Source organism: Rhineura floridana, chromosome 2 (genome assembly GCF_030035675.1).
Source record: "Rhineura floridana isolate rRhiFlo1 chromosome 2, rRhiFlo1.hap2, whole genome shotgun sequence".
Lineage (NCBI taxonomy): Eukaryota > Metazoa > Chordata > Lepidosauria > Squamata > Rhineuridae > Rhineura > Rhineura floridana.
Genome location: NC_084481.1, coordinates 55,853,542 through 55,877,174, shown reverse-complemented (window position 1 = coordinate 55,877,174; position 23,633 = coordinate 55,853,542). Strand labels below are relative to the sequence as shown.

General features: G+C 44.6%; 1 protein-coding gene across 7 annotated transcripts in view; it reads left to right on the top strand.

The window, feature by feature from the left end:
- The window catches only part of GPD2 (glycerol-3-phosphate dehydrogenase 2), a 131,656-nt gene that overhangs the window by 88,504 nt on the left and 19,519 nt on the right, over positions 1–23,633 (top strand). For all 7 annotated transcript variants that reach the window (XM_061608753.1, XM_061608754.1, XM_061608755.1 and 4 more), the window contains one exon: positions 15,133–15,326. In XM_061608753.1, coding sequence (XP_061464737.1) covers positions 15,133–15,326 — 194 coding nt within the window. The remainder of the gene's footprint in view (positions 1–15,132; positions 15,327–23,633) is intronic.

The following is a 23,633-nucleotide window of genomic DNA, read 5'->3' as shown; positions in this document are numbered from 1 at the left end:
TGTCCACCCTTAGGCAAAACACACCATTTCCTTAAAAACAGGAATAAAGAGAAGCTGGCGAGTCTTTATATTAACAGAGGCAGAAATACATTTTAGGTGGTGTGTTCCTTCCCTCAGAAATTAAGTCCCATCTTCAGATGGTATAATACTATCTTCCCTGAGTTTAGGATTCTACCGTTGAATAGCTAAAGTTGGTGTTTTCTGTGTTACCCTGTAGAGGTGGTGATGGTGAAAACACAAAATCCATATTTGCGCAATACCTTTTATCAGGCCAAACAAAATATCGCAAAACAGTTTGAGATCTGAAGAAGATGGTAACCACACTGAGTTTGCATCATCTGGTGAGAGCCTTAAGGCAGAATGTGGGAGGCAGACATTCACATGAGGCTCTTTTAGGTGCTATGCAAGTACCAAGGCCTACTGCAATTTCTTTGGATTGCAAGCCGTGGCTGTGTTTCTCAGGATGGTAACACTATGTTATTACTGTATTATGTGCCTGTTCTTATCTTTTGAGAAAGGGTCCATTCAGGTTAGAAATAACTAAAATACTTTTTAAATGCCCTTCTCTCATATACAAATGCAGCTTTGTTTCTTTGATGAGACTGGGAGGAAGGAGGAAAAGCATAATCTGTATTGCACTGCACTTGTGGTGGTGGCCCCCTGGCACTGGTTTAGCTGAACTGGTATGTTGGCTCAGAACAGCCAGTTGTTCAGGTAGCTACAAAGCATTTTTTTCCTGAATGATCTACAACTGTTTCACAGGAAATGATGGAAGGCTGGCAGGAGGCCCTAGGCAAGCTAAGCAACAAACAGTCCAAGAACATTAAAGAAAAAGTACTGATAGGAAAGAAGTGGGCAAGAAAGATTATCTTGAAAAGTCTAGGGATTCAGTAGGAAGGGCCATAGCTCAGTGACAGAGCATCTCCTTTGCATGCAGAAGATCCTAGATTCATTCTGCGGCATCTCCAGCAAGGGCTAGGAGAGACTGTCATATGCCCCCTCACCCCGTCACTCAGCCTTTAACAGGAAGGGGTATATTTTATCACACACAACATTAAAGCAATGCCTCTGCTTTTTACTGTTCGGTAACCAGGAAAGCCTCAACCCCCCCTGTATGTCTTTGTGTCCCCAAAAGACCACAGCCATGGGCTGATTCCCTAAAACTGTTACCATTACTCTTGAGGGTAAATGCCACTGCCCCACAGGTTACTGTTTCAACCTTGGTTTATATTTTGCCAACCCATGCATTTCCCAGTGGTTCCTGGAGGGCATTCAGCTTCTCGGGATGACGCCTCCCACAGCACAACAGGCAGGGTCCAATCTTCTAATTACCTCACTCAGGGGGAGGAGCCATCCTGTCCTCCAGACCAGCCCTGCCTTTTGCACTGGATGGTCAGCGTCTGGCTGAGCTCCTTAAGAGCCAGACTGTCTTCTTTTGTTAGATTCCTCACCATTCTTTCCTCTTTATCGCTTCTTTGTTCTCGCTAATCCTCTTATCCTTTCTCTTAGGCTTTTTTCCTCCCTCCCCCTTCTCTAACCAAATTCATTCGATAAAGGCAGGGAGTGTGAAAACACTTAGAGGGCCTAGGAGTCTGCAATGAGGGAGTTAGCTGGCAGTGCGGCTTGCACCTTCTTGCCTAAAAGAGCAGAGGCACGGAGGCGGCAGCAACTGAGTCTTCGGCAGTTCGCAGCCTCTCCTTAAACCCAAGGGAGGTGTGACCATATGTAGGAGGGCAGCGGCGAGAGGATGCGTGTTCTGGTCTTGCCACGAAGAGCAGAAGCCATGCTACGCCCCTACACCATTTCAGGCCTCTCCACCCCCACCATAGGATCAGAGGGCATGGCAAAATTCACTCGCAATGGTTAGCAGTCCCCTGGAAGAGCGTGAACACATGCAAACTAGCAAGATGGAGAAAGAGCAGTCACCATCTTTCTCCCACCACTCGGAGCAGGCTTTGAGAACGCGGGAGCGCCGGAGAGAGGGGTAAGTAGTGCTTCACTCCCCCTCCTCCATCCTGGGACAGGAAGATTTCCCAGAGTTTCTCAGTTGGGTCAGAGGGGTGGTGGCAAAAGAAGTTAGGCAGACTGGGACTACCTGTCAGGAACCAGCCCCAGGCTCTGCACTTCAAGATTGCCCACCCCTCAAAAGAGAAGGCATTGCCCCCACAAAGGGTACAAAAAGAGGAGGCGGACAAAATCACCCTCCCCCATGCCTTCCTCCTCATCTGTCTCCTCCATATCCATTTCATCTGCCTCTTCTTCCTCACCAATTGATAGGAGGAACCAGAAGGGTAGGCATAGGCGTAAGAGGGCCCATTCTTCCAATAGTCAGAAAGGGAAACATGGGGCCAAAAGGAGAATTAGTAATAAGGCCACCACTGCCCTGAGGCTTCTGTCAGATTTAGGGCATTCCTCCTCCTCATCAGACAGGGAGGAGGGGGAGCTATCTGAGGAGGAATTGGAAGCCCCTTCTACAAGGGAGAGACTCTTCCAAGCAGAGGCTTTTCCAGCAGTTCTTGTCAAAACTAGGCAGATCCTGGAATTACCCAAAAAGCAACTTGACCCAACTGTCTCTACTTCCTCCAAGGGGTTTAAATCAGCCTTTCCAGAAGGCCATCCCAGAATAGCTACTCTCCTTTTCCTGGTCTCTTTCCAGGAGCTATGGGCAGCAGAGTGGGTGACTCCAGGTAAACATAAACCGATGCACCAGCTGGTTAGCAAGCATTACTCCTTTGCTCCTGCAGTGATGGAACAACTTCAAACGCCAGCAGTAGACCAGCCAGTGATCGCTCTCTCTTCCTCTGCAATTCTTCCAACAGAGGGGGAAGGGGGACCTAAGGATGCTTGTGACAAGAGGATCAAGGTTGCACTGCACAGAGACTTTGTGGTGCAAGGCACCACCTTCAGAGCCTCAATGGCTGTGTCAGTGTTCACCAGGCCAAATATGATGTGGGCGGATGACCTAGCCAGCAGGGAGGACGTTCCCAAGAGTGTCAAAGATGGTCTGAAGAAAACTTCTCTGACAGCAGGATGCAATGATGTTAAATTCCAGGGCAGTGGCCTCTAGCACAATGGCGAGATGTAACCTGTGGCTTCATCATTGGGACGTGGACCCAGGATCCCAGGGCCATCTGGCCAGCTCTCCCTTCGGGGGGGGGGCAAACTTTTTGAGGAACCACTGGAAAAGGTCCTTGTTGAGACTAGGGACAACAGAAGGCTCTGCCGGGGCAAAAAAGATGAACTCAAGTCTAAGCAGATTCAGTCCTTTCGGAGCTCAAAGCCTTTCCATTGCGAAAACACATAATCAGGATACAAGGCTCGGTCAGGGAGACAAGATAGATACACTAGTTCCAACCAGTCAAGATCCCATCCACCTCCGTACCCCTCCCAATCAAAGTTCCAGAAAGGAGCGAAGAAGGGATAGTCCTCCTGCTGCCAAGTCGTCTGTGTTCCAGGGAGCCATTGGGGGGTGTCTGCTCGACTTCAAGACGGTATGGAGTGTGACAATGTTCGATAGTTGCGTTCTGGCAACAGTTTCCTCAGGGTACTCCTTGGAATTTTCAAGGCGTCCAAGAGAGAAATTCGTCAGGACCCTGAAGTCAATCAAGTCAGACAAATGTAGGCCTTCCTCATGGCCATACAACATCTCCTGGACATCAGCGCAGTGGAACCAGTACCAGCTCAGGAAAGAAATAGGGGAGTCTACTCAATTTTCTTTCTCATCCCCAAAAAGAATGGATAGATATGGGCTATTTTAGACTTCAAATGGCTCAACCGGAGAATGGCCTACAAGAAATTCAAAATGGAAACCTTGAAATCCGTCTCGGAGGCCATCAACCAAGGCGATTGGATGGCATCCATAGACCTGACAGAGGTATACCTCCATGTCCCAATCCGACTGGAGCACAGAAAATCCTTTGTTTCTGTTATTCCAACAAGCATTACCAATACAGGGCTCTTCCCTTTGGTTTGACTTCCGCTCCCAGGGTTTTCACCAAGGTCCTAGTGGCACCGATGGCTCATCTGAGGACCCTGGGGGTGTGGGTCCACACGTACCTTGACGATATTCTTGTCAGAGCACCATCGAGGGACCAGTGCAGGAGGGATGCTCAGACCACTCTGTCCTGCCTTACCAGCCACAGCTTTGTGGTGAACTTTGAAAAGAGTGCCCTGGAACCCATGCAAAATATTACACATCTACACGTGCAGATAGACTCAGCCCAATACCGCATGAGGCACACTCAGGAGCGGGTGGCCAAGGTCCAGGAGCTCACAGTACAGGTAATCTCATCCAGGACAATATAGCTGATGGAACTGGCAAAACTCCAGGGAATACTGGTATCCTGCCAGGACCTAGTTAGCTGGGCCCGTTTTCATTCCCGACCCCTGCTGCAAACACTCATACCCTTCCAGGACCAAATTGCTCAATCCTGCAGGATGCAGATTCCAATCAGCTCGTCTCTGTGCCAAGAACTGAGGTGGTGGCGGTCTCCATAGAGGCTACTGAGGGGAGTGAGCCTGGAGACACTGGCAAGGAAGTACTTATAACGGATGCCAGCTTTTACAGCTGGGGGGGCGCATCTGGAGTCACACGTGGCACAGGGAGTGTAGAAGGCCAGGGAACTGAACCAGAGCATCAACTGGCTGGAATTCCGAGTGATGAGACTGGCACTACTGAAGGTTGCACCACACATCACAGGAGCCCACGTCCTGGTGCGGACCGACAATGTGGCAACAAAGGCATACATCAACCATCAAGGGGGAACGAAGTCGAGGGTCCTGGTGAATGAAGCTCGCCTCCTGTTCCAGTGGGCAGAGTCTCACCTTGGGTTGCTGAAGGCAGAACACGTAGCAGGAATACAAAATGTGACAGCAGAGACCCAGTGCCTGCAGGAAGAAGGAGAACATCGCCACCCAGGGAAGGAGAGCCTGCTGTTGCTGCTGCTGTTGGAACACCACCTCCACCACCCTTCCCAGTGGGACTGCTGCCTGGCAGACGTGCCTCCTGCAGGACCAGGTCCCAGGTACCCAGCCAGCTGTGACTGATTTCCATCACCTGTCCCTCTTTGGAGGGATACATAAGCCGGCCGGCTGAGGTGGCCTGGGGTTTTGTCTTTTGTTTTGTTTTGTTTTGCTGCTTTTTTGGGGGGGGGGGCGGGGGGTTGTTTTACTGTTTTTACTGTACCGAAGGAGAAGGCCTGCCTGTTGGCGTACTGAAGGGAGCTATGTGTAGATCAGAGGGGGTTAGTGGGGGGAGCACAATATTGAAAGGCTAGGCGGCAGATTCTGGAGGGGCGTGGGCAGCAGGCCAAGCCGGCATCGGGGAACTAGGGATAGATGCTTAATATCCATCCCTTGTTCCAGGCCTGTTTACCACCAGAAGATAACTGGGGAAAGCAGAACTCCATCCAATCTTCGACTGCTGCTGTGTAACGCCAGGTCTGTGGTACAGAAAACATCACTCATCCATGATATGATCCTGGATGAGGACGCAGACCTGGTGTGTATTACGGAGACATGGCTGGATGAGGCCTCAGCCCCTATACTTGAGGCCATGTGTCTAGCCGGTTTCCGATATGCACAGCAGCCGAGGATTGGGAGGCGGGGAGGGGGAGTGGCAGTTATCTACCGGGAATCTTTGTGTTTCGCCAGACCCCCTCTCCACGAGACCAAGTTTGTTGATTGCATGTACTGGAGGTTGGGTCCAAAGGGCAGTTTAGGATTCTGCTTGTGTACCGCCCACCCCGCTGCACAACAGAATCCCTGACTGAGGTGCTCAAGGTAGTCTCGGCTGTGCGATTGCTCTCCCCCAATCTTGTGGTGATGGGGGATTTCAACATACATGCCGAGGCTGTCCTCACAGGAGCCCCTCGGGATTTCATGGAAACCATGACTTTGCACTTCTCCACCAGCTCCTCTCTTTTCATTTTTATGTATTCAGCCATGGTGTTTGAGTTCACTCACTCTTTGCCACACACTCTTTGCCAGTCACTCTCACAAGAAATCTTGTTTTGTTATTTCTGTTTGCCACACCACTGTTCTGGATTCTCTAGTATTCGTATCTGGATTCTCTGTTGTTCGTATCCCACCTCTGCCACCACATGTGATGCGTCCTTCCCTGGCTCTCCCTGTCAGGTTCCTACCTGCTCGTGGTTACTGCCTGTCTCTAGGCACCACCAGGGACTCCACCAGTCCGGACCGCACTCTCTTATGGTTTACCTATCCGCTCTAGCACAGACCTCAACAGATCCCCCTGCTAGGCAACCACCAGTAACGTCCCAATAGTATTCCCAGAGACTCTGAATACTGGTATTGTTATTCTCTTCACCGCTGCCACCATTTGTTACAGTTCCCCTTCAGCCTTGGTCATTACCTTACCCTCCCTTCTGGTCTGTGAAACTCCAGCCAAGGATCAGGCCTTTGGTAAACCAAATTAAGTATTTATTAAAGATAACAAAGCTAACAAGATTAACAAGATTTCTTCTTAAGGCACATAAGCATATGGTTTTACTCAATACTAATCCGAACTCCACCTCCCTCCTGGTAAACAACTCTCTAAACCCCACCAAGCAATCCACTCTTTCTCTTCTCCCCCCCAGATTCCACTCTCACTCCTCCTTTTATACATTCAGCCATTTTAAAACGCTCAGCCAATCATCTCGCATTCTACTGCCCATTCACTCCCCCTCTTTCACTCCACTTACCATGTATCTTCTAAAACAACACTTATCATATATACACTAATATAGGAACATCACAATCTGCACCTTAGTAATATAGGGCCTACCCATGTAGCCGGTCATGCTCTCGACCTTGTGTTTGTCTCAGGAGGCGAGGATGGTGCTCTGAAAATGGGGGTGAATTCTTCTAACCCCATGTCATGGTCAGATCACTATCTGGTGAATATAGATTTCTCGATGCCGCACGCCCTCCGCAGGGGACAAGGACCTATTAGAATGGTCCGCCCCAGACGCCTGATGGAGCCCAAAGGATTCCTGAATGCGCTGGGGGATATGGTCGAATCCCTGGTGATGGAGTGGAATAAGGAGATCGCCAGGGCGGTGGACCGGGTGGCTCCGAAACATCCTCTCCCCCTGAACAGAACTCAGACAGCACCTTGGTATACACCACGGCTGTGGGGTCTGAGACAGGGGGTGAGACGACTTGAGTGCCTGTGGCAGAAATCTTGTACTGAAGACGATTGGACACGGGTTAGAGCAGCAATAGCTGCCTACCAGGTGGCAACAAAGGCAGCAAAGAAAAATTTCTTTGCTGCCTCTATTGCGTCGGCAGAGTGTTGTCCCAGGAGATTGTTCCAAGTGGTCCGAAGCCTGGTCGGTCCAGTTGCTCAGGAACCCATGGAACATTCTAAAATCTCCTGTGATACTTTTGCTAAACACTTTGCCAATAAAATCGAACGTCTGAAGAGCACGCTTCCACTCGCTGTGGAGACAGGAAGTGGGCCAGAGTCGGCCAGTTGCATTCCGGTCTGTTGGGATCGGTTTCAGCCTCTTCTGTCTGAGGAAGTAGACAAGGTGCTCTGTACTGTGAAGCCGACCACCTGTCTGGTTGATCCTTGCCCATCGTGGTTCATCATGAGCTGTAAAGAGAGACTGGGCGAAGGGATCAAGGCGGTGGTGAATGCATCCTTGCAAGAGGGTGCAATGCCATCAGCCCTCAAGGAAGCGGTAATAAAGCCCATCTTAAAAAAAACGTTCTTGGATCCCCAAGAGTTAAACAACTTTTGCCCAGTCTCTAATTTACCATTCTTAGGCAAGGTGATTGAGAGGGTGGTGGCTGCGCAATTACAGACACACTTGGAGGAAACGGATTATTTGGATCCATACCAATCGGGTTTCAGGACTGGTCATGGTACGGAAACAGCCTTGGTCGCTCTGGTAGATGATATGAGGAGGGTATTGGATAGGGGTGAATACACCTTCCTTGTCCTCCTGGACCTCTCAGCGGCTTTCGATACTGTTGACCACGGTATCCTTTTAAACCGCCTAGAGGGATTAGGAATAGGAGGCACTGTCTTGCAGTGGTTCCGTTCCTATCTCTCGGATAGGCAGCAACGGGTGGCATTGGGAGATGAGGTTTCAGACCCTTGGCCTCTTCATTGTGGAGTGCCACAGGGTTCTATCCTCTCTCCCATGCTATTCAACATCTATGTGAAACCGCTGGGAGCAATCATCAGGAGTTTTGGGTTGCAGTGTCATCAGTACGCAGATGACACTCAGCTCTATCTCTCCTTTAAGTCCTCACCGGAGTTGGCTGTGAATACCATGTCCAAGTGCCTGGAATCCGTAAGTGGATGGATGGGAGAGAATAGGCTGAAGCTGAACCCCGACAAGACTGAGGTATTACTTGTGGAAGATAAAAGGAAATTAGGAATTACTGACCTGATGCTTGATGGGGTAAGTTTACCCCTGAAGGACCAGGTCCGCAGTCTTGGGGTCATACTTGACTCCCAGCTGTCCATGGAGGCTCAGATTACAGCAGTGAGCCGGGCAGCTTTTTATCAATTACATCTGATACGGAGACTGCCTCCCTATCTTCCTGTTCACCTGCTCCCTCAGGTGATACATGCCCTGGTCTCCTCTCGCTTAGACTACTGCAATGCGCTCTACGTGGGGTTACCCTTGAAAACGGTCCGGAAATTACAGCTGGTATAGAACGCAGCGGCACGCTTGATTACGCATAGCCGTCGCTGGGATCATATCACCCCAGTGTTATTAGATCTTCACTGGCTACCAGTTGTCTACCGGGCCCAATTCAAGGTGTTGGTGTTGACCTTTAAAACCCTATACGGTTTCGGCCCAGTATATCTGAAGGAACGCCTCTAGAATCACCGATTGTGCCGCCTGACGAGATCAGCCTCGCAAGACTTTCTCTTGGTCCCACCGGTGAGAACAGCTTGGGTGGTACGGACCAGAGAGAGGGCATTCTCTGTTGTGGCCCCCACCCTCTGGAACTCCCTCCCTTTTGATCTCAGACATGCTCCCTCCCTGTCCAGCTATCGCCGAGCCTTGAAGACCTGGCTGTTCAGGCAGGCCTACAAGATTGGGACAGATTAACTTATGTTACAATTGAATTAATGAATGGTTTTTTAGCTTAAAATTTGATTATGTTGATCTATATGTATTGTTTTTATTCTTGTTGTTCGTCGCCTAGAGTGTCCCTAACCCGGACAGATAGGCGACTGAAAAATAAAATTTATTATTATTATTATTATCAGATTGGCTGAGCAGGACATCGCTCCTGGAGGTGGAGTGGCAACTTCATCCCTAAGTATTCCACCACATCATCAGTCTTTTTGGTGTCCCACAGGTGGATCCTTTTGTGACACACCAGAATTCCCAACTCAAAAAGTTCTTTTCACGTTTTCAGCATCCAGAGGCGCAGGGATGGGATGCTGTGACAACAGTTTGGCCGAGGGGGTTACTTTACACCTTTCCTGTACTGTTACAGACTGTCAGACATGTCTGACAGTTGCAGGCCAAGGTGAAATAAGTAGCACCGTATTGGCCGAGGAGAACTTGGTTTCTGGAGCTTCTCCACCTGTCTGTTCAGGAACCATGGCATTTTCCTCTCAGAACGGACCTGCTGAGGCAGGGACCAGTTCTTCATCCGCACCCAGAGCTCTTTCGCTTGACTGCATGGAGGCTGAGCAGGGTTGGCTAGAGGAGTTGGGGTTCTCGGGGGCAGCTCTAGATACTCTTCTGGCTCCTAGGAAGACTTCCACATATAGAATTTATGCCTCTATGTGGAAAAAGTTCATGGAGTGGTGTCGAGCCAATGCGAGGTACCCAGCCTCTAAGAAAGTGGTGGATGTGCTGTGCTTCTTACAGATGGGGTTGAACAAAGGGCTCAGCTCTAATACATTGAAACAGCAGGCAGCCGCCATTAGCAGTTTCTTGGGTTGCAAGTGGGATCCTCCTTTATCCACACATCCCTTGTGTCGGTGTTTCCTTAGAGATGTGGGGCAGAGGAATCATCCAGTGATTCATGGAACATGAACTGGGTACTCTCTGCCTTGATGGGGCATTCTTTTGAGCCACTGGCTATGTGCGAGGAGAAGTTCCTGACACTCAAGACAATTTTTCTCATGGCTATCACATCAGCGTGCAGGGTTTCAGAATTGGGGGCCCTTTTGTCAGATCCACAGCTGTGTATTTTTCACCAGGACAAGGTAGTCCTGAGGCCAGATCCATCCTTTATTCCTAAGGTTAACTCCATTTTTCATAGGGCACAGGAGGTGGTTCTCCTGTCATTCTGTCCTAATCCCACTTCTTCCAAGGAAAGGGCCTGGCATTCCCTGGATGGGCGCATAGCTCTCCATTTCTACTTAGACAGGACGTCTGGGTTCAGGAAGACCAAGGCTCTGTTCGTTTCCTTCGGCAGGATTACCAAGGGAAGGAAGGTTTCATCTTCTTCCATCTCCAGGTGGCTCAAGGAGGCAATTGTTTAGGCCTACCACACTCTGGGGAAATCACCACTAGGGGGACTCGCAACCCATTCATTGAGGGGGGCTTCCACTTCTGCTGCCTTTAAGGGGAGTTGAGAACATATGTAGAGCGGCCACGTGGGCCTCGCTGCATATGTTCTCCAAACACTGTAAAATCGATTCCTGGGCCTCGGCGGACGCAGCGTTTGGGAGGAAGGTGTTGCAAAGGGTAGTTCATGCATGACTTGTTGGCACCTGGAATCCCGCCTAGGAGGTCATTGAGCTCTGGTACATCCCAAGAAGTTGAATGTCCTCCAGGAACCACTGGGAAATAAATGGAAATTCTTACTGTGGATTTCTCTCCCCAGGGGTTCCTGGAGGGCATTCTTCCCACCTCTTCATTCTGGTGCCATTGGTCTACTCATGCTAGTTCATAGTGGCTTCTGCCGGCACCCCACCTGTGGGGGAGGCAGTTAGAACCTCCTTGGGGATTTCATGGCATTATCTACTCTTCTGTCATTTTTCTCTGTCTAGTTCCATAGTGTTTTTTCTTTTTATGAGTCTGGACACACAGTGTTTTTTTCTGATGAGGGTCGAGGGGCCATCCTTGCTCTTCCAGCCGGTCTGGAGGACGGGATGGCTCCTCCCCCTGGGTGAGGTAATTAGAAGATTGGACCCTGCCTGTTGTGCTGGGGGAAGCGCCTTCCCGAGAAGCTGAATGCCCTCCAGGAACCCCTGGGAAGAGAAATTCATGGTGAGAATTCCCATTTGTTCTTTGTGATAGCTGGCCAAAGACCAGGTGCTTTAAAAACAAAACAGATTTATTTGACAACAGATTTGACTATAAACAAGATTACTTTTAACTCAGGTTCTCAAGCATGGGTTACAGATTAATGTTCTTTTGTTTCTCACACAAAGAAACAAAATATTTATGTGCCTCAAATATTACAAGTAAAACCCTGCATCTCTACCCACTCTAACCTCCAACTCTCTCTACCCCAAGACCAAGCCCTCTTTCTTTCAAGTCTATCTATTCCAGAACTATTCCCTATCCAACTGTCATCCACGCATATAACGCCCCCCCCATTCTCTCAGGCAATCAGCACGTAACTTTCACAGACATTCCAACTCATTTGCTCTCCCTCCCTTCACACTCCACTTACCCTACCTCTCCTAATACAACCCTACACCAACATATATTGCAACATACAACATTGGAGCATCACAGAGACACCTGCCTGAAACCCTGTAGACCAGATGCCAGTCAGTATAGACAGTACTCAGCTAGATGGACCACTGGACCACTTGCATCCTGATTTAAATGAAGACCTTCCTTGGCAGCTTGTAGATGGTTTTTAAAAACAAAAAACAAATAGGGTCTTAAAATGAGTTCCAAATGCCTTTATGGTAGTCTTTTATAAGCTGAAAGACATTTCCATTTCCAGACACACTTGCAGAGTGGAAACCTGGCTCGCACCACAGGGACACAGTGTTAATTGTGCCTAGTCCCCTACATTTTTTTCAGCCAGTAATCCTCAACTTGGATCCTTGACAGCCACTTTCAGCATTAGGAACCTACCATGAGAGGGTAGAAGCACTGCATTCCCCTTTCTCCCTGTAATATTAGATAGGATCAGGATAAGAGAAAGGCCCACCCTGCTGGTCCGTCAGAAAAAATAAGATCAGTTTCCCTTCTGCTGAAGTGATCTTCATAGCTACTGAAAATGAATCTTTTGTTTATTTAGTTGTTATGTTTATTTTTATTATTTTATTTATACCCCTTCCTTCCTTCCAGCAGGCGCCCAGGGTGGCAAACAGAAACACTAAAAACACTTTAAAACATAATAAAAAGACCTTAAAATACATTAAAACAAAACAACGTTGAAAACATTAAAAAAAACCTTTAAAAACATCTTTTAAAAAAGGGTTAAAGATATTAAAAGACATATTAAAAGCAATTCTGACACAGATGCAGACTGTGTTATATCTCACCTTTCCTTCAAGGAGCTCAAGATAGCATTCTCCCCCTCCCAATATTATCCTCACAACAATCCTGTGAGGTCGGTTAGGCAGAGAAACAGTGACTGGCTCAGTATGCAAAACTCTAAAAGTGTTATGCCGGATTTAAGTAGCAGCTGGGTGGTGCTCTTTTGGGGAACGGGCCGTGAGCCTGTGAACCCCTTCATGTGTTTATTTATCAGCACCCTTTATGTATTTCTTGTGTGAAAGGTGCTCCACGTGATTACCAGGGAGCAGAGTCTTGCTTGTGGCTGTGAGCCGGCATCAGGAATGCCACTGGCCCAATCACCCTGGATGTCCACGTGTTGTGGCAGTCTGCTTTGATGAAGCCTATGCATGAGGGGGGGCTAAACTGTATCATAATTGTAGAAGTTATTTATAGCTTTAATCCTAAACATATTGACCAGGGAGCAAGCCGTGTAGAACACCATTGGACTTGTTTCTGAATATTTCCAAGTAAACATAGATTGTGGAGATAAGATGCCCAATTCCCCATGATCAGAAAGCAGATCATTTATAGTCAATATTGAGATCTAGTATAGCATAATATCTAAAAGATATTAATCTGGTTTAGGTCTCAACCTTTTGCTTTGAATTTGTCTTTGCTAATCATGTTTTGATATTTTTTTTACAAATACTGTCACTGATATTTTTGTTTTTATGTATACCACCCTGGAATCCGTGTCTGGATGAGGGTGTGGTTCAAAAATAGTAAAAACAAATTTTTACCAGGTGGGCTTAGGTAAGCCACTTTCTGTCTCAGGTCTCCCATCCCACCTGCAACATGGAAACAACAAATCTGCTCTGTTTTACGGCATTGTTTTGTGATGTTAAGTGAAACTTTTTGGATGCCCTGAAATGCTTTATAAATGTAAAGTACTATTACTATGCTTTTAGAATCTCATCTACGGTATATTCTGGAATTTTCTATTTACCAGCCGAAATTTTGAAAGAAGATCAAACACATAATGGCAGAAATGGGCAAGATGGGGGGATTTGAAAGAGTTTACCATTTTTCCCAATTTAGGTTCCTCTAGTGATTCCGTGACATTAAAAATGAATGCAAATCATCTCCCAGCAATCTCTGCAAAGAATATGCTCAACCCCTCTAGTTCTGCTTATTTTATGTTAATTTAGAAACCTTATTTGAAAACTTGTCAAAAGTTTTTTGAATACTCTGAGTCTGTATATTAAATTTCTAAGTTTCCCTGCCTCTCTGAATCAATAGTGATTTCATTTTGAAAAGTAATTACTTGTCTGCCATGGTTTACCTTACAAGTCTGTGTTGACACCCACTTTTTAAGCTGTACTTCTCCAAATGTATCCTTAAGCTGTATATAAATATCATCTCAAAAGACTTTTTAGTGTAGAACTTACACTTCAAGCATATGTAATTGTCATCTTCTCTTGGAGGGGCACTTCACATACACCATTTTTCTTTCACCAAGATAATATCTGTGCAGAAATAAATATGGGTGCAGTCATGTATGAAGTTGAATGGGATTTTGCTTGGATGTGACTATATGGGTATTTTTATTATTATTATTGCTATCAGTCTTAGAAGCCATTTGATTACATCACTTGACCTAGCTACTGCTTCAGTTAGTCACTATAGCTTGAATTAAAAAAAAGTATGTCTTATTCAAATGCCAGCTTCATTTATTTTATTATTATTATTATTATTATTATTATTACACTTCCAAGGAATTCAAAGTGGTGTGCATGGTTCTCCCTCTCCCCACTTTACTCTCACAATAACCCTGTGAGGTTGATTAGGCTGAGGGATAGTAACTGGCCCATGGTCATCCATTGAGCTTCATGACTGTATGGTGATTTAAATCCTGGTCTCCCAGGCCCTAGTCTAACACTCTTTAAAAGCTGCAGCACGCTGGTTCTGCAGTGTATTCGGCTGTTCCTCCTCATTGTTGTCTGTATTACAATCCATGGCAGCTATGGCTGCCTCCTAAAAATGTGGGTTCTACAAGCCCTCCCCAACTAACCACATGGTCTAGCTGGCCCATTAAAAGACTTAGACATCCTCCCCCCCACAAAACCTCCACACTGTATTCATCTAAGATAAACAACTGTTGCATGTGCTTCTAAGTTTCCCTACCACCAAGCAATATCTCCTATACATGAGATTAAACCATTGCAGATCAACATAACTGTGCCACAAACTGAAAGTAGGAAATAACCCACGTAAAGTGCAGATCCCCGAAGACAGCAAGTTGAACCAGAGCAAGTTGAACAGGTCATGTCACACTTGATAAGTGTTCCTTTTTTAGCTCGTGAACATAATACATCAACACACATAGCCCCCCCTCTCTCACTCACTCACACACACACACACACACACACGTTTGCCTGGTTGTGGCTCATAGGATCATATAAATACCTTTTATCTCTCATTGCTAGCGATGAAACGGGAATCTCTCTTCCCCTCATGCTCTGCTTATAAGCTTTCCTGTGAATCCTAATTGCGCTCTGCACAAGTTCTGTGAGCTCCGCAACTTGAATGACCAGTTGCCAATGAGTGCAGTGTTATCAGTGTCCTTTGTATGTCTCCTGTACAAGAGTGTTTTTAGTATTTTATTTATTTCTGCCTTTTTTACCCTGCATGTTTAAGGGAGCTAGGAGGAAAATAAAAACCTTTTGTTTTATTCCAGCCCTGATAATATGGGACTGCTTGACCCATCCACTAGTGATGGACGAGTGATTTTTTTCTTGCCATGGCAAAAGATGACCATTGCTGGTACCACGGATACTGCAACTGAAGTCACAAATCACCCAATTCCCACAGAAGAAGATATCAATTTCATTTTGACGGAAGTGCGCAACTATCTTAGTTGTGATGTTGAAGGTAATCTTCAGTAATATCGTTGCTCAAAGAATACTTCTGGTTTTATAAACCATATTTTTTCCAAAAACAACAGAGTTGTGTAGCACCTTTAAATTGTAACAGATCTATTTTGGCCTAAGCTTGCATGAGCTATAGATGAATGAAATGTTGTCCTGAGTTGCAGGTCTACATCTGCCCTTGGCACTGCACGTTTCCTGCACCAAACATCAATATTCCTTGTTGTTGTGTAAAAATAAAAAGCAGCTTTGTGTAAGGATCTGAATATGGATTTCCTACATCTAACACACACACACACCTTCACTGGACATGTCACCACATTGTATGATAGCCACATGTCTCTGTTTTCATGCCTGGCAAACTTATTCAGGGTTATGATCTTGCATGGTCTTGCAGTGTGACTTTTGCTCATTGGACCTTTTTACTCTAGGTAGTTTATTCTAGCATAACTACTGCTCATGATCTGCACAATCACAGGCATAATTTAGAACTGTATTTTATTGATGTGTGTAATTCTAATAATTTTGTTTATAGTTACAAAAAAAATTACCTTAAGTGATGGGCTTAATAAGAGGTGAGTGTAGTTGCTAGCTTTCAAGACAATCCTTGGGTGTTAGAGAAATAGGAAATCTCTGCTTTGGTTGTGATCCATGTTTCACTCTGTGTAGCTTGGGTTTTTTTTACGGTTCTGTTGTACTGAGCTTCTTTGGAATGATATAAAACAATGGAAAAGTTATTCTCTCCCCAGTTCCCAACAAGGGGAATACTGGGAAGCTAAAGTGACACTTGGTGTGTTTAATCTAGGTCAGAGGTGGCCAAAATGGCGCCCTCCAGATTTTTTGTACTACAATTCCCATCATCCCTGACTTTTGACCAAAATGGCTGAGGCTGATGGAAGTTGTAGTGTACAACATCTGGAAGACATCACATTGGATATCCCTGATATAGGCCATCGAGAGTCTTTTGATAATTATCCAGCTAGAATCTGATTGGAGTACTGAGGGACACAAGAAGCTTCAGATTTCATTACCAATCATCTAGTCACGTTAAAATGATTCCATAAAAAGGCATGAACTCTGAGTTGCCTTTTGTAGGTGTTGGCAGAGGCTGAATATTCATATTCAGCAACCTCCTCTTCACAGACTGAACATTCTAGATTGCTTGTTTGTTCTTCCTTGAAATGGGTAATTGATAGTTCTGTTATTCTTGTAGCCATTAAAGAAAAATGGTCTACAGGAGGAAAAAAAACCCTATCATTAGGTCCCTCGTGCAGAAATTAATAAAGAGCTGTGGTTTGTCAGGCAAGGTGGTTGCTTACACTAAACTACAGCTTGGAGAATTGATTAAGACAGAATTTTTTGCAGGGCCGTTCTGCAGAAGTAGTTTTCTTGGGTGTTTAATGCTTTTGAAAGTAACCAGCCTGGGTTGCACACTGTTTTTCCACATGTGTAATTAGTCGTGTTTATAGATTGTCTGTTAGAGAATTAACAATTGTGCTTGCCGTATCAACTCACTGCAGACCTGCCTTTTTGCTGCCAAAGACAGTGGCAGGGTTATCAACTTACACAGGCTTGGATGTGTTCCAGCTGTTTAATTATAGTGTCACACATGCTGCTTTTTTCTAGTTTCATTAATTTATAAATGTAATATGGTATCTTATTTCTGCGATTAGCACTTCGTTCTGGTGGGTTAAACATGTTGGCAGAACAACATTGATTTCTCAGATCTCTTCTCTGTTCTTTCGGGATATTTTTACAAGGCATTATTGATTTTTCTGTTAATGCTCCTGTGAAAGCAGTACCTTGAAATATGTAACGCACCCCCACAACACACAAGGCTTTGTGTAAGATGGTTTTTATCCACTGTTAAGTAAGATGAGGAAATTAGTTTTACAGACTTTTGTAGGTTTGCTTTCATTTAGGGGAGGTGAATAGTAAAATGCCTACTCTGAAGGTAAGAAAGGAGTATAGACTTAATGTTAAGGTCTTCATTGTGGCTATTTTTATTTTATTTTTACATGGGTGCTCATGCTGGATAAATAAGATTCTGATTTTTTGCTTTGGAGGGTCACATTTGCCAGGGGTATTACCCAAGAGGTGGCCATGACAATCGTACAAAAACACACACAGCTCTAGTATAGCACTGCTGATCGTGCCTCAGAGGACTAGTTTAGGCCTTTTCTAGGTACAGTCCTGAAAAACAGCAGAACTGGCTTGGCCAAATACCATGTCAAGACATAAATAATGCATAAATGATTGATAGATAGATTGATTGGATAGATATTTAAAGTTTGTCCAGTAGACTGCTCTGGACTTTGCTGATCAATTTCATACATTCCTTTTCTCTTAGTAGCTGTGTATATAATCATACCATCTTGAGAAATTGTGCAGAAATTTCCTTCAAATAGTACTAAACACCCTTTATCAAATTATTAGAAATCCCTGGAGTCCAGAGCGCATTTCTAAGGTAAATCTCTTTGGCAGTACATGGTGTCTAGCAAACCAACATTCCAGTCCCTTCCCCCTTTATTGGCACTTCTCGTGAGTCAGCAACTTTAAATGAGCCTCCACGTGGGGTTAGACTTTTAAATAGGGTTTTTGAATTTAGAAAATGAGTGGTTGCTCCACTGTCTCACCTGGTTGGCCACTGTGAGAATAGGATGCTGGACTAGATGGGCCACTGGCCTGATCCAGCAGACTCTTCTTATGTTCTTATGTCTACATAAACTTTATCATTATTATTATTACATTTTTCAACATGAGTAACTTGTAAACTGTTGAAATCTTTCTTGTCTGTCTTTTTAAATCCTTTATTTTGTCCTTCAGATTTGCCTTTCTTGTCGCATTGATCTTTATGGTGAGTCTTTGAACCACATATGAAACAGCCCTTTGGTTGTCTCTTTTGTTCACCAAATTTGTATGCGACTGACTTCCTTGGGGCAGTCAGCTTGCTAAGAAATGAATTGTTAGGTTTCCCTGCAGCACCTTTTTTGCTTAGCTGAAAGAATTGTTCCCGAACTTCTGATACAATTTCATTCAGAGTCCTTTGCTGCTGCTGTAAGATGAGGCAGAAAGTACCCATTGATTCTGGGAGCAATTTTGGTTGGCTTATCAAACTTAGTCCTGCATTCTTCAGTCCCCTGATTCAACACTATAAACTTAGTGAGATGCTCTTCAAAAGAGTCATCCTCCTTCATTTGCAAGTTAATAAGATTTCTTAACATCGAAATTAAATGGCTTTGGCCTTTAGGCTGGTGGTTTGACTCCAGTGCAATCCACATTTCTTTCACGATGAGGTCCTGAGCTTTTTAATCTTTCTCCGTCCAAACTCTCCTTGTTTCCTCTGAGGCTTCTGGTCCTGGTTCTGGGCCTTTGATCACTTCTATTAGCTTCTGTTGCCTTAAGTGACATCCCATCGGAAACAACCGGAGCTTCCAGTTTCCAGGTGAGAGTTTGTCAATGCTCAACCTTTCTTCCATGGTAGCCATCCTTAAGAAAAAGCCTTAACTCTTTACTGACTAAACTCCAAAGGTCTCTTTTCTTAGCTTCCTTGATTCGCAACACAAAATAATAATATAATAATAATAAATTTAATTTCTTCGTCGCCTATCTGGCCAATGGCCACTCTAGGTGACTTACAAAATTGTTAAAATACAATTGATAAAATACAGTAATACAATATAAAAACAACACATCTGCAGCAACAATATTAAAACTGGGCAGGAGGCATTTCAGTTATAACAATTAACCCTCCCCAGATACCCCGAAGGCCTGCTGAAAGAGCCAGGTCTTTAAGGCTTTCCGAAACACATTTAAAGAAGAGGCGTGCCGGAGATGTTGTGGGAGGGAGTTCCAAAGAGTGGGGGCCGCCACTGAGAATGCCCTCTCTCTTGTACCCGCCAATCTGGCTGTTTTTGTTGGCGGGATTGAGAGAAGGCCCTGTGTGGCCGATCTTGTCGGGCGGCATAATTGGTGGCGTTGAAGGCGCTCCGTGAGATAAACTGGGCCGGAACCGTGTAGGGATTTAAAGGTCAATACCAACACCTTGAATTGGGCTCGGAAAACAACTGGTAGCCAGTGTAGGTCGAACAACACTGGTGTGATGTGATCTCGGCGGCGACTATTCGTAAGTAGTCGAGCCGCCGCATTTTGTATCAGTTGTAATTTCCGGACAGTTTTCAAGGGTATCCCCACGTAGAGCGCATTACAGTAGTCCAAACGAGAGGTGACCAGGGCGTGTACCACTAGTGGGAGCTGGTGAACAGGAAGGTAGGGTTGCAGCCTTCGTATGAGGTGTAGTTGGTACCAGGCTGCCCGGCTCACTGCCGAAATCTGAGCCTCCATGGACAGCCTGGAATCAAGCACAACCCCAAGGCTGCGGACCTGGTCCTTTAGGGGTAGACTCACCCCGTTGAACTTCAGGTCAATGTCGCCCAACCTTCTCTTGTCCCCCACAAGTAGTACCTCGGTCTTATCAGGGTTCAACTTCAGCTCCTTTAATTATTCAGATTTGAGCTCCATTAATCTTTTGCATGGCTGGTGCCCGTAACCTGTTGCAGAGTAGCGAAATTAGATATTTGAGTGTCTGAGTGAGCTTTGTGTATTTGACTCTTTGCTAAAGATTACACCTTCCCTCGAATTAGTCAGACAGAGACTTTAAGCTTTAAATAAGAAATAACTACTTTATTCTGGAAGTACATACTTGATAGGAAAGAGTTCTACATCTAGCTAACTAGCTTAGTTGGAGACGCAAACACTAAGCCTATTCCAACAACATTTGTGGAAATTAGGTATTTTGTCTGTGCTTGAGGCTGAGTTTTGCATTAACTTCATATGGCGCTGAATGCTTACAGTGGCAAGGCTGTTCCTTCCCCATAGCCACCTTGTATATTTTATTGCTATAGCGGTCATTCTCTGAACTGACTGACCTTCAGACTGCTATGGTTTGGTATGATTTATTCTTTTATGAAAAGTCTTACAGCATTGAAGGGAAAGTTTGATGGCCTGCCTCTCTGCTTAAAAAAGATATTTTGAGGAATGTTGGGCCATAGTGTAGAAAACTAGATACTGACACCACCTCAATTACATTGTCAAAATAAATGATATATTCTGTGATATTAAGTAGTTTTGCAAAACACTGAAACAAATCTGTTGATGGGTACTTATGCCTTAGTCTTTCCTGAAGCACACAGGGTGTTTTTTAAAATAGATTGTTGTGTGCTACTTCATTTAGTGTTTTTAGTTTTGGACCAGTGACGTCATATTTTTGTAGTCTTATAGAACAAGCTTCCTGTACACATTCCTGTTCCATAGACTTTACACTCCACTCTAGGTTTGCAAGCCTGTTTACAAAAATCTTTTTGTTACTGCTTCTATTGAAATCAGAGGCCTAACAGTGAATGTTAAGTTAGATTAAATATTTTCCAGGAAATAAAACTAATGAAGGGAAGTGTACTTTAATAAGAGGATAGATGCAGTGATAGTAAACTACAATTAAAATATTTTGCTGCACTTTTTGAAAACGATGTTTATAAGTTTAAAGATCCCATGACCAAAGTCTATTCTCTAAGCAGTGCTACAGGAGGCAAAGAGAGGTCTGCCATTCCACCCTTTCTTCCTACCCGCAATATGGGTAAAGTTCCACTTTGGGTCAAGTCCCATTCACATATGCATTATGGTGCTTATCTGTTTACTCGCTTCCCCCCATATTTTGTTCCCATGCCACCAGTGGGCTCAATACAGTGATACTGTGGAGGTTTTTGCTATACTGATAAACAGAAAAATATTAGAATGGTCAAATGCTTGTGAGGAAGATTAGAGGACTACAGCCAGTAAATATAAAAGCAGCTGTGCTGATTATCTCCCCCCCCCCCGTTACATTAGTATCCTACACTTTCTTTAAGAAATTGACAAGCGGCATTGTAGCTGCACAGTCACCCTGGGCTAGTTCAGTTGTTAACTTCTCCCTATCCTACAAATCATGGTTTGAAGGGTTGGGATTGTACTGTGAGTTTACACTCCCATTATTTTAACAAATCATAGTTTGCCATTATATCCAACTTCAAGCCATGGCTTCAGTCCTCAGTCAGCTGTGATGTGTTTGAATCACAGTCCAGATAAACTGTGATTTGTTTGAAAAAAGCAAACTGAAATTAGCAAAGGAGGAAGTGGAAGTGCATGACCCTGTGGCATGTTCCTTAGCCTCTAAATCAAGGATAGCGAACTTCTGGCCCTCCAGATGTAGTCTACAACTCCTGTTGTCCCTGACCATTCTGGCTGCAGTTGTGGGAGCTGGAGTCCAACACCCTGTATAACATCATTTACAAAGCCCGAACAACTTCGGTCCAGGGTATCTTAGGGACCACCTGAACCCTTATACCCCAGCTCGATCATTGAGATCATCTGCAGTAATGGCTTTGATCATCCCCTGAGTTGGTGAGGCTCATTCAGAGCTTGGAAAAGTTACTTTTTTGAACTACAACTCCCATCAGCCCCAGCCAGCACGGCCACTGGATTGGGCTGATGGGAGCTGTAGTTCAAAAAAGTAACTTTTCCAAGCTCTGGCATTTAACATCGACACAAAATTGAGCCTTCAGTATCATCAGCCCAGTTCTCTGGAATGCTCTGCCAACAGAGATTCGGTAGGCACCTTCTGTTTTAACTTTCAGCCTTTCTGTTCTGCCAGGCTTATGCAGGCAACTAAGATGTCCTTTTGCAACAGTTGAACCTTGTTTTTATTGTATTTTTTATGTTTTTATTCTGTGGTGGTGGTGGTTGTAAAGTGCTTTTATGTTTTTAACGAAATAATGGTATACAGATATTTTTCTAAAGACAGAAAAAATAAACACCCACAGGGCCATAAGTTTTCCATCCCTGCTCTAAGCCATGTTTTGTAGGATCAGGAACATTATTTCTGGACTGGCTCTGTGTGTGAGGTAGATTTAGGGTTGCCATATTCCAGTTCCATAAATCCAGGCAGGCTAATTTGCATATTATGCATATTATGCAAAATATTTGCATATCATTTGCATATTAATATTTGGATTGTCCAGTTGTTTTGTTTTTGCGCCTAGGAATTACTGCCAAAAACTGGGGAAAGATGTGAGAAATCTTTTTTTTTAAAGCAACATTTTCAGCCTTAAATTCCTAGACTAGTTTCCAACATTGGAATATTTATTGATTGATTAAGAGGATTTATATCCTGCCCTTCTGCTGTTAAAAACAGAGCTCAGCACAGCTTACAAATATAATAAAACAATAAAAATACACAATCAATATAAAAACATAATAAAAACACAAAATAGCAACAAACATAAAGCAAGTCAGGGCAGCAGTATGGTTAACCATATACGATATATTTCAAAGGTGTGGTGGGTGGAGAAAAACAAGAAGCCAAAATGTTAGGAAAAGGAGTCTTTCACACCACATGCTCAGTTCTAAATACTGTTGCAGCAAGTTTTACAAGTTCCTCCAGTATTCCACTGGTGCAGGCACTCAGACATTCAAAGTATCTGTATGTTTCTTAGGTTTTATAAAAGCAGAGCTTTGCTTAACTCAAAATTTCTTCTCCCTTTATCAACCACATCTACACAGGTTCCACCTCCATACTCAAAATGAAACTGGGCCTGGAAGTGTGCAACAACCCCACACATACCTTGCTACTTAGATTACCAATGCCAGGATGTCTGTCTTATCGACTACTCTCCTGCTGTCCCCCCCCCCCCCCGGGCATCATGAAAGACCCAGTCCTGGGCTCAGAAAGAAAATAAATATCTGGTCCTCTTCAAAGTACTGATAAGCCTCTTGTTTTAATTAAAATAATAATTATAAATTCTTGCTCTTATCACTAATGGGAGTTAATTATCTTGCATATGCTGCTGTTGCTTCTATGGCTGTAACGGAGTGAGGTTAAAGATAAGTGAAATGCGAATAGGAAAAAAACAACACAAAAGGCAGTAACACTTTCCTAAATGTAATACCATACCAATCACAACAAGATTACTATGAGTAAGGCAGAAAACTCAGCATCTCACAACCAGTCAGGATTCCTAACCAAAAACCAAAAATAGGATAAATGAAGAAATATTTATATAAGCATGACTATCAAATATATTTATTATTTACACAAACTGTAAAGATATTTATAGTGCAATCCTAGGTTTATTTATTCAGAAGCAAGTCCCAGTGTATTCAGTGGGGCTTACTCAAACAGGGACAGAAATGCAACCTCAAGTGATAAGCAACTTCATTCACAGAACCCAAAATTCCAAATCATAAGACTCCATACACGCACACGCACACACTGCAGATG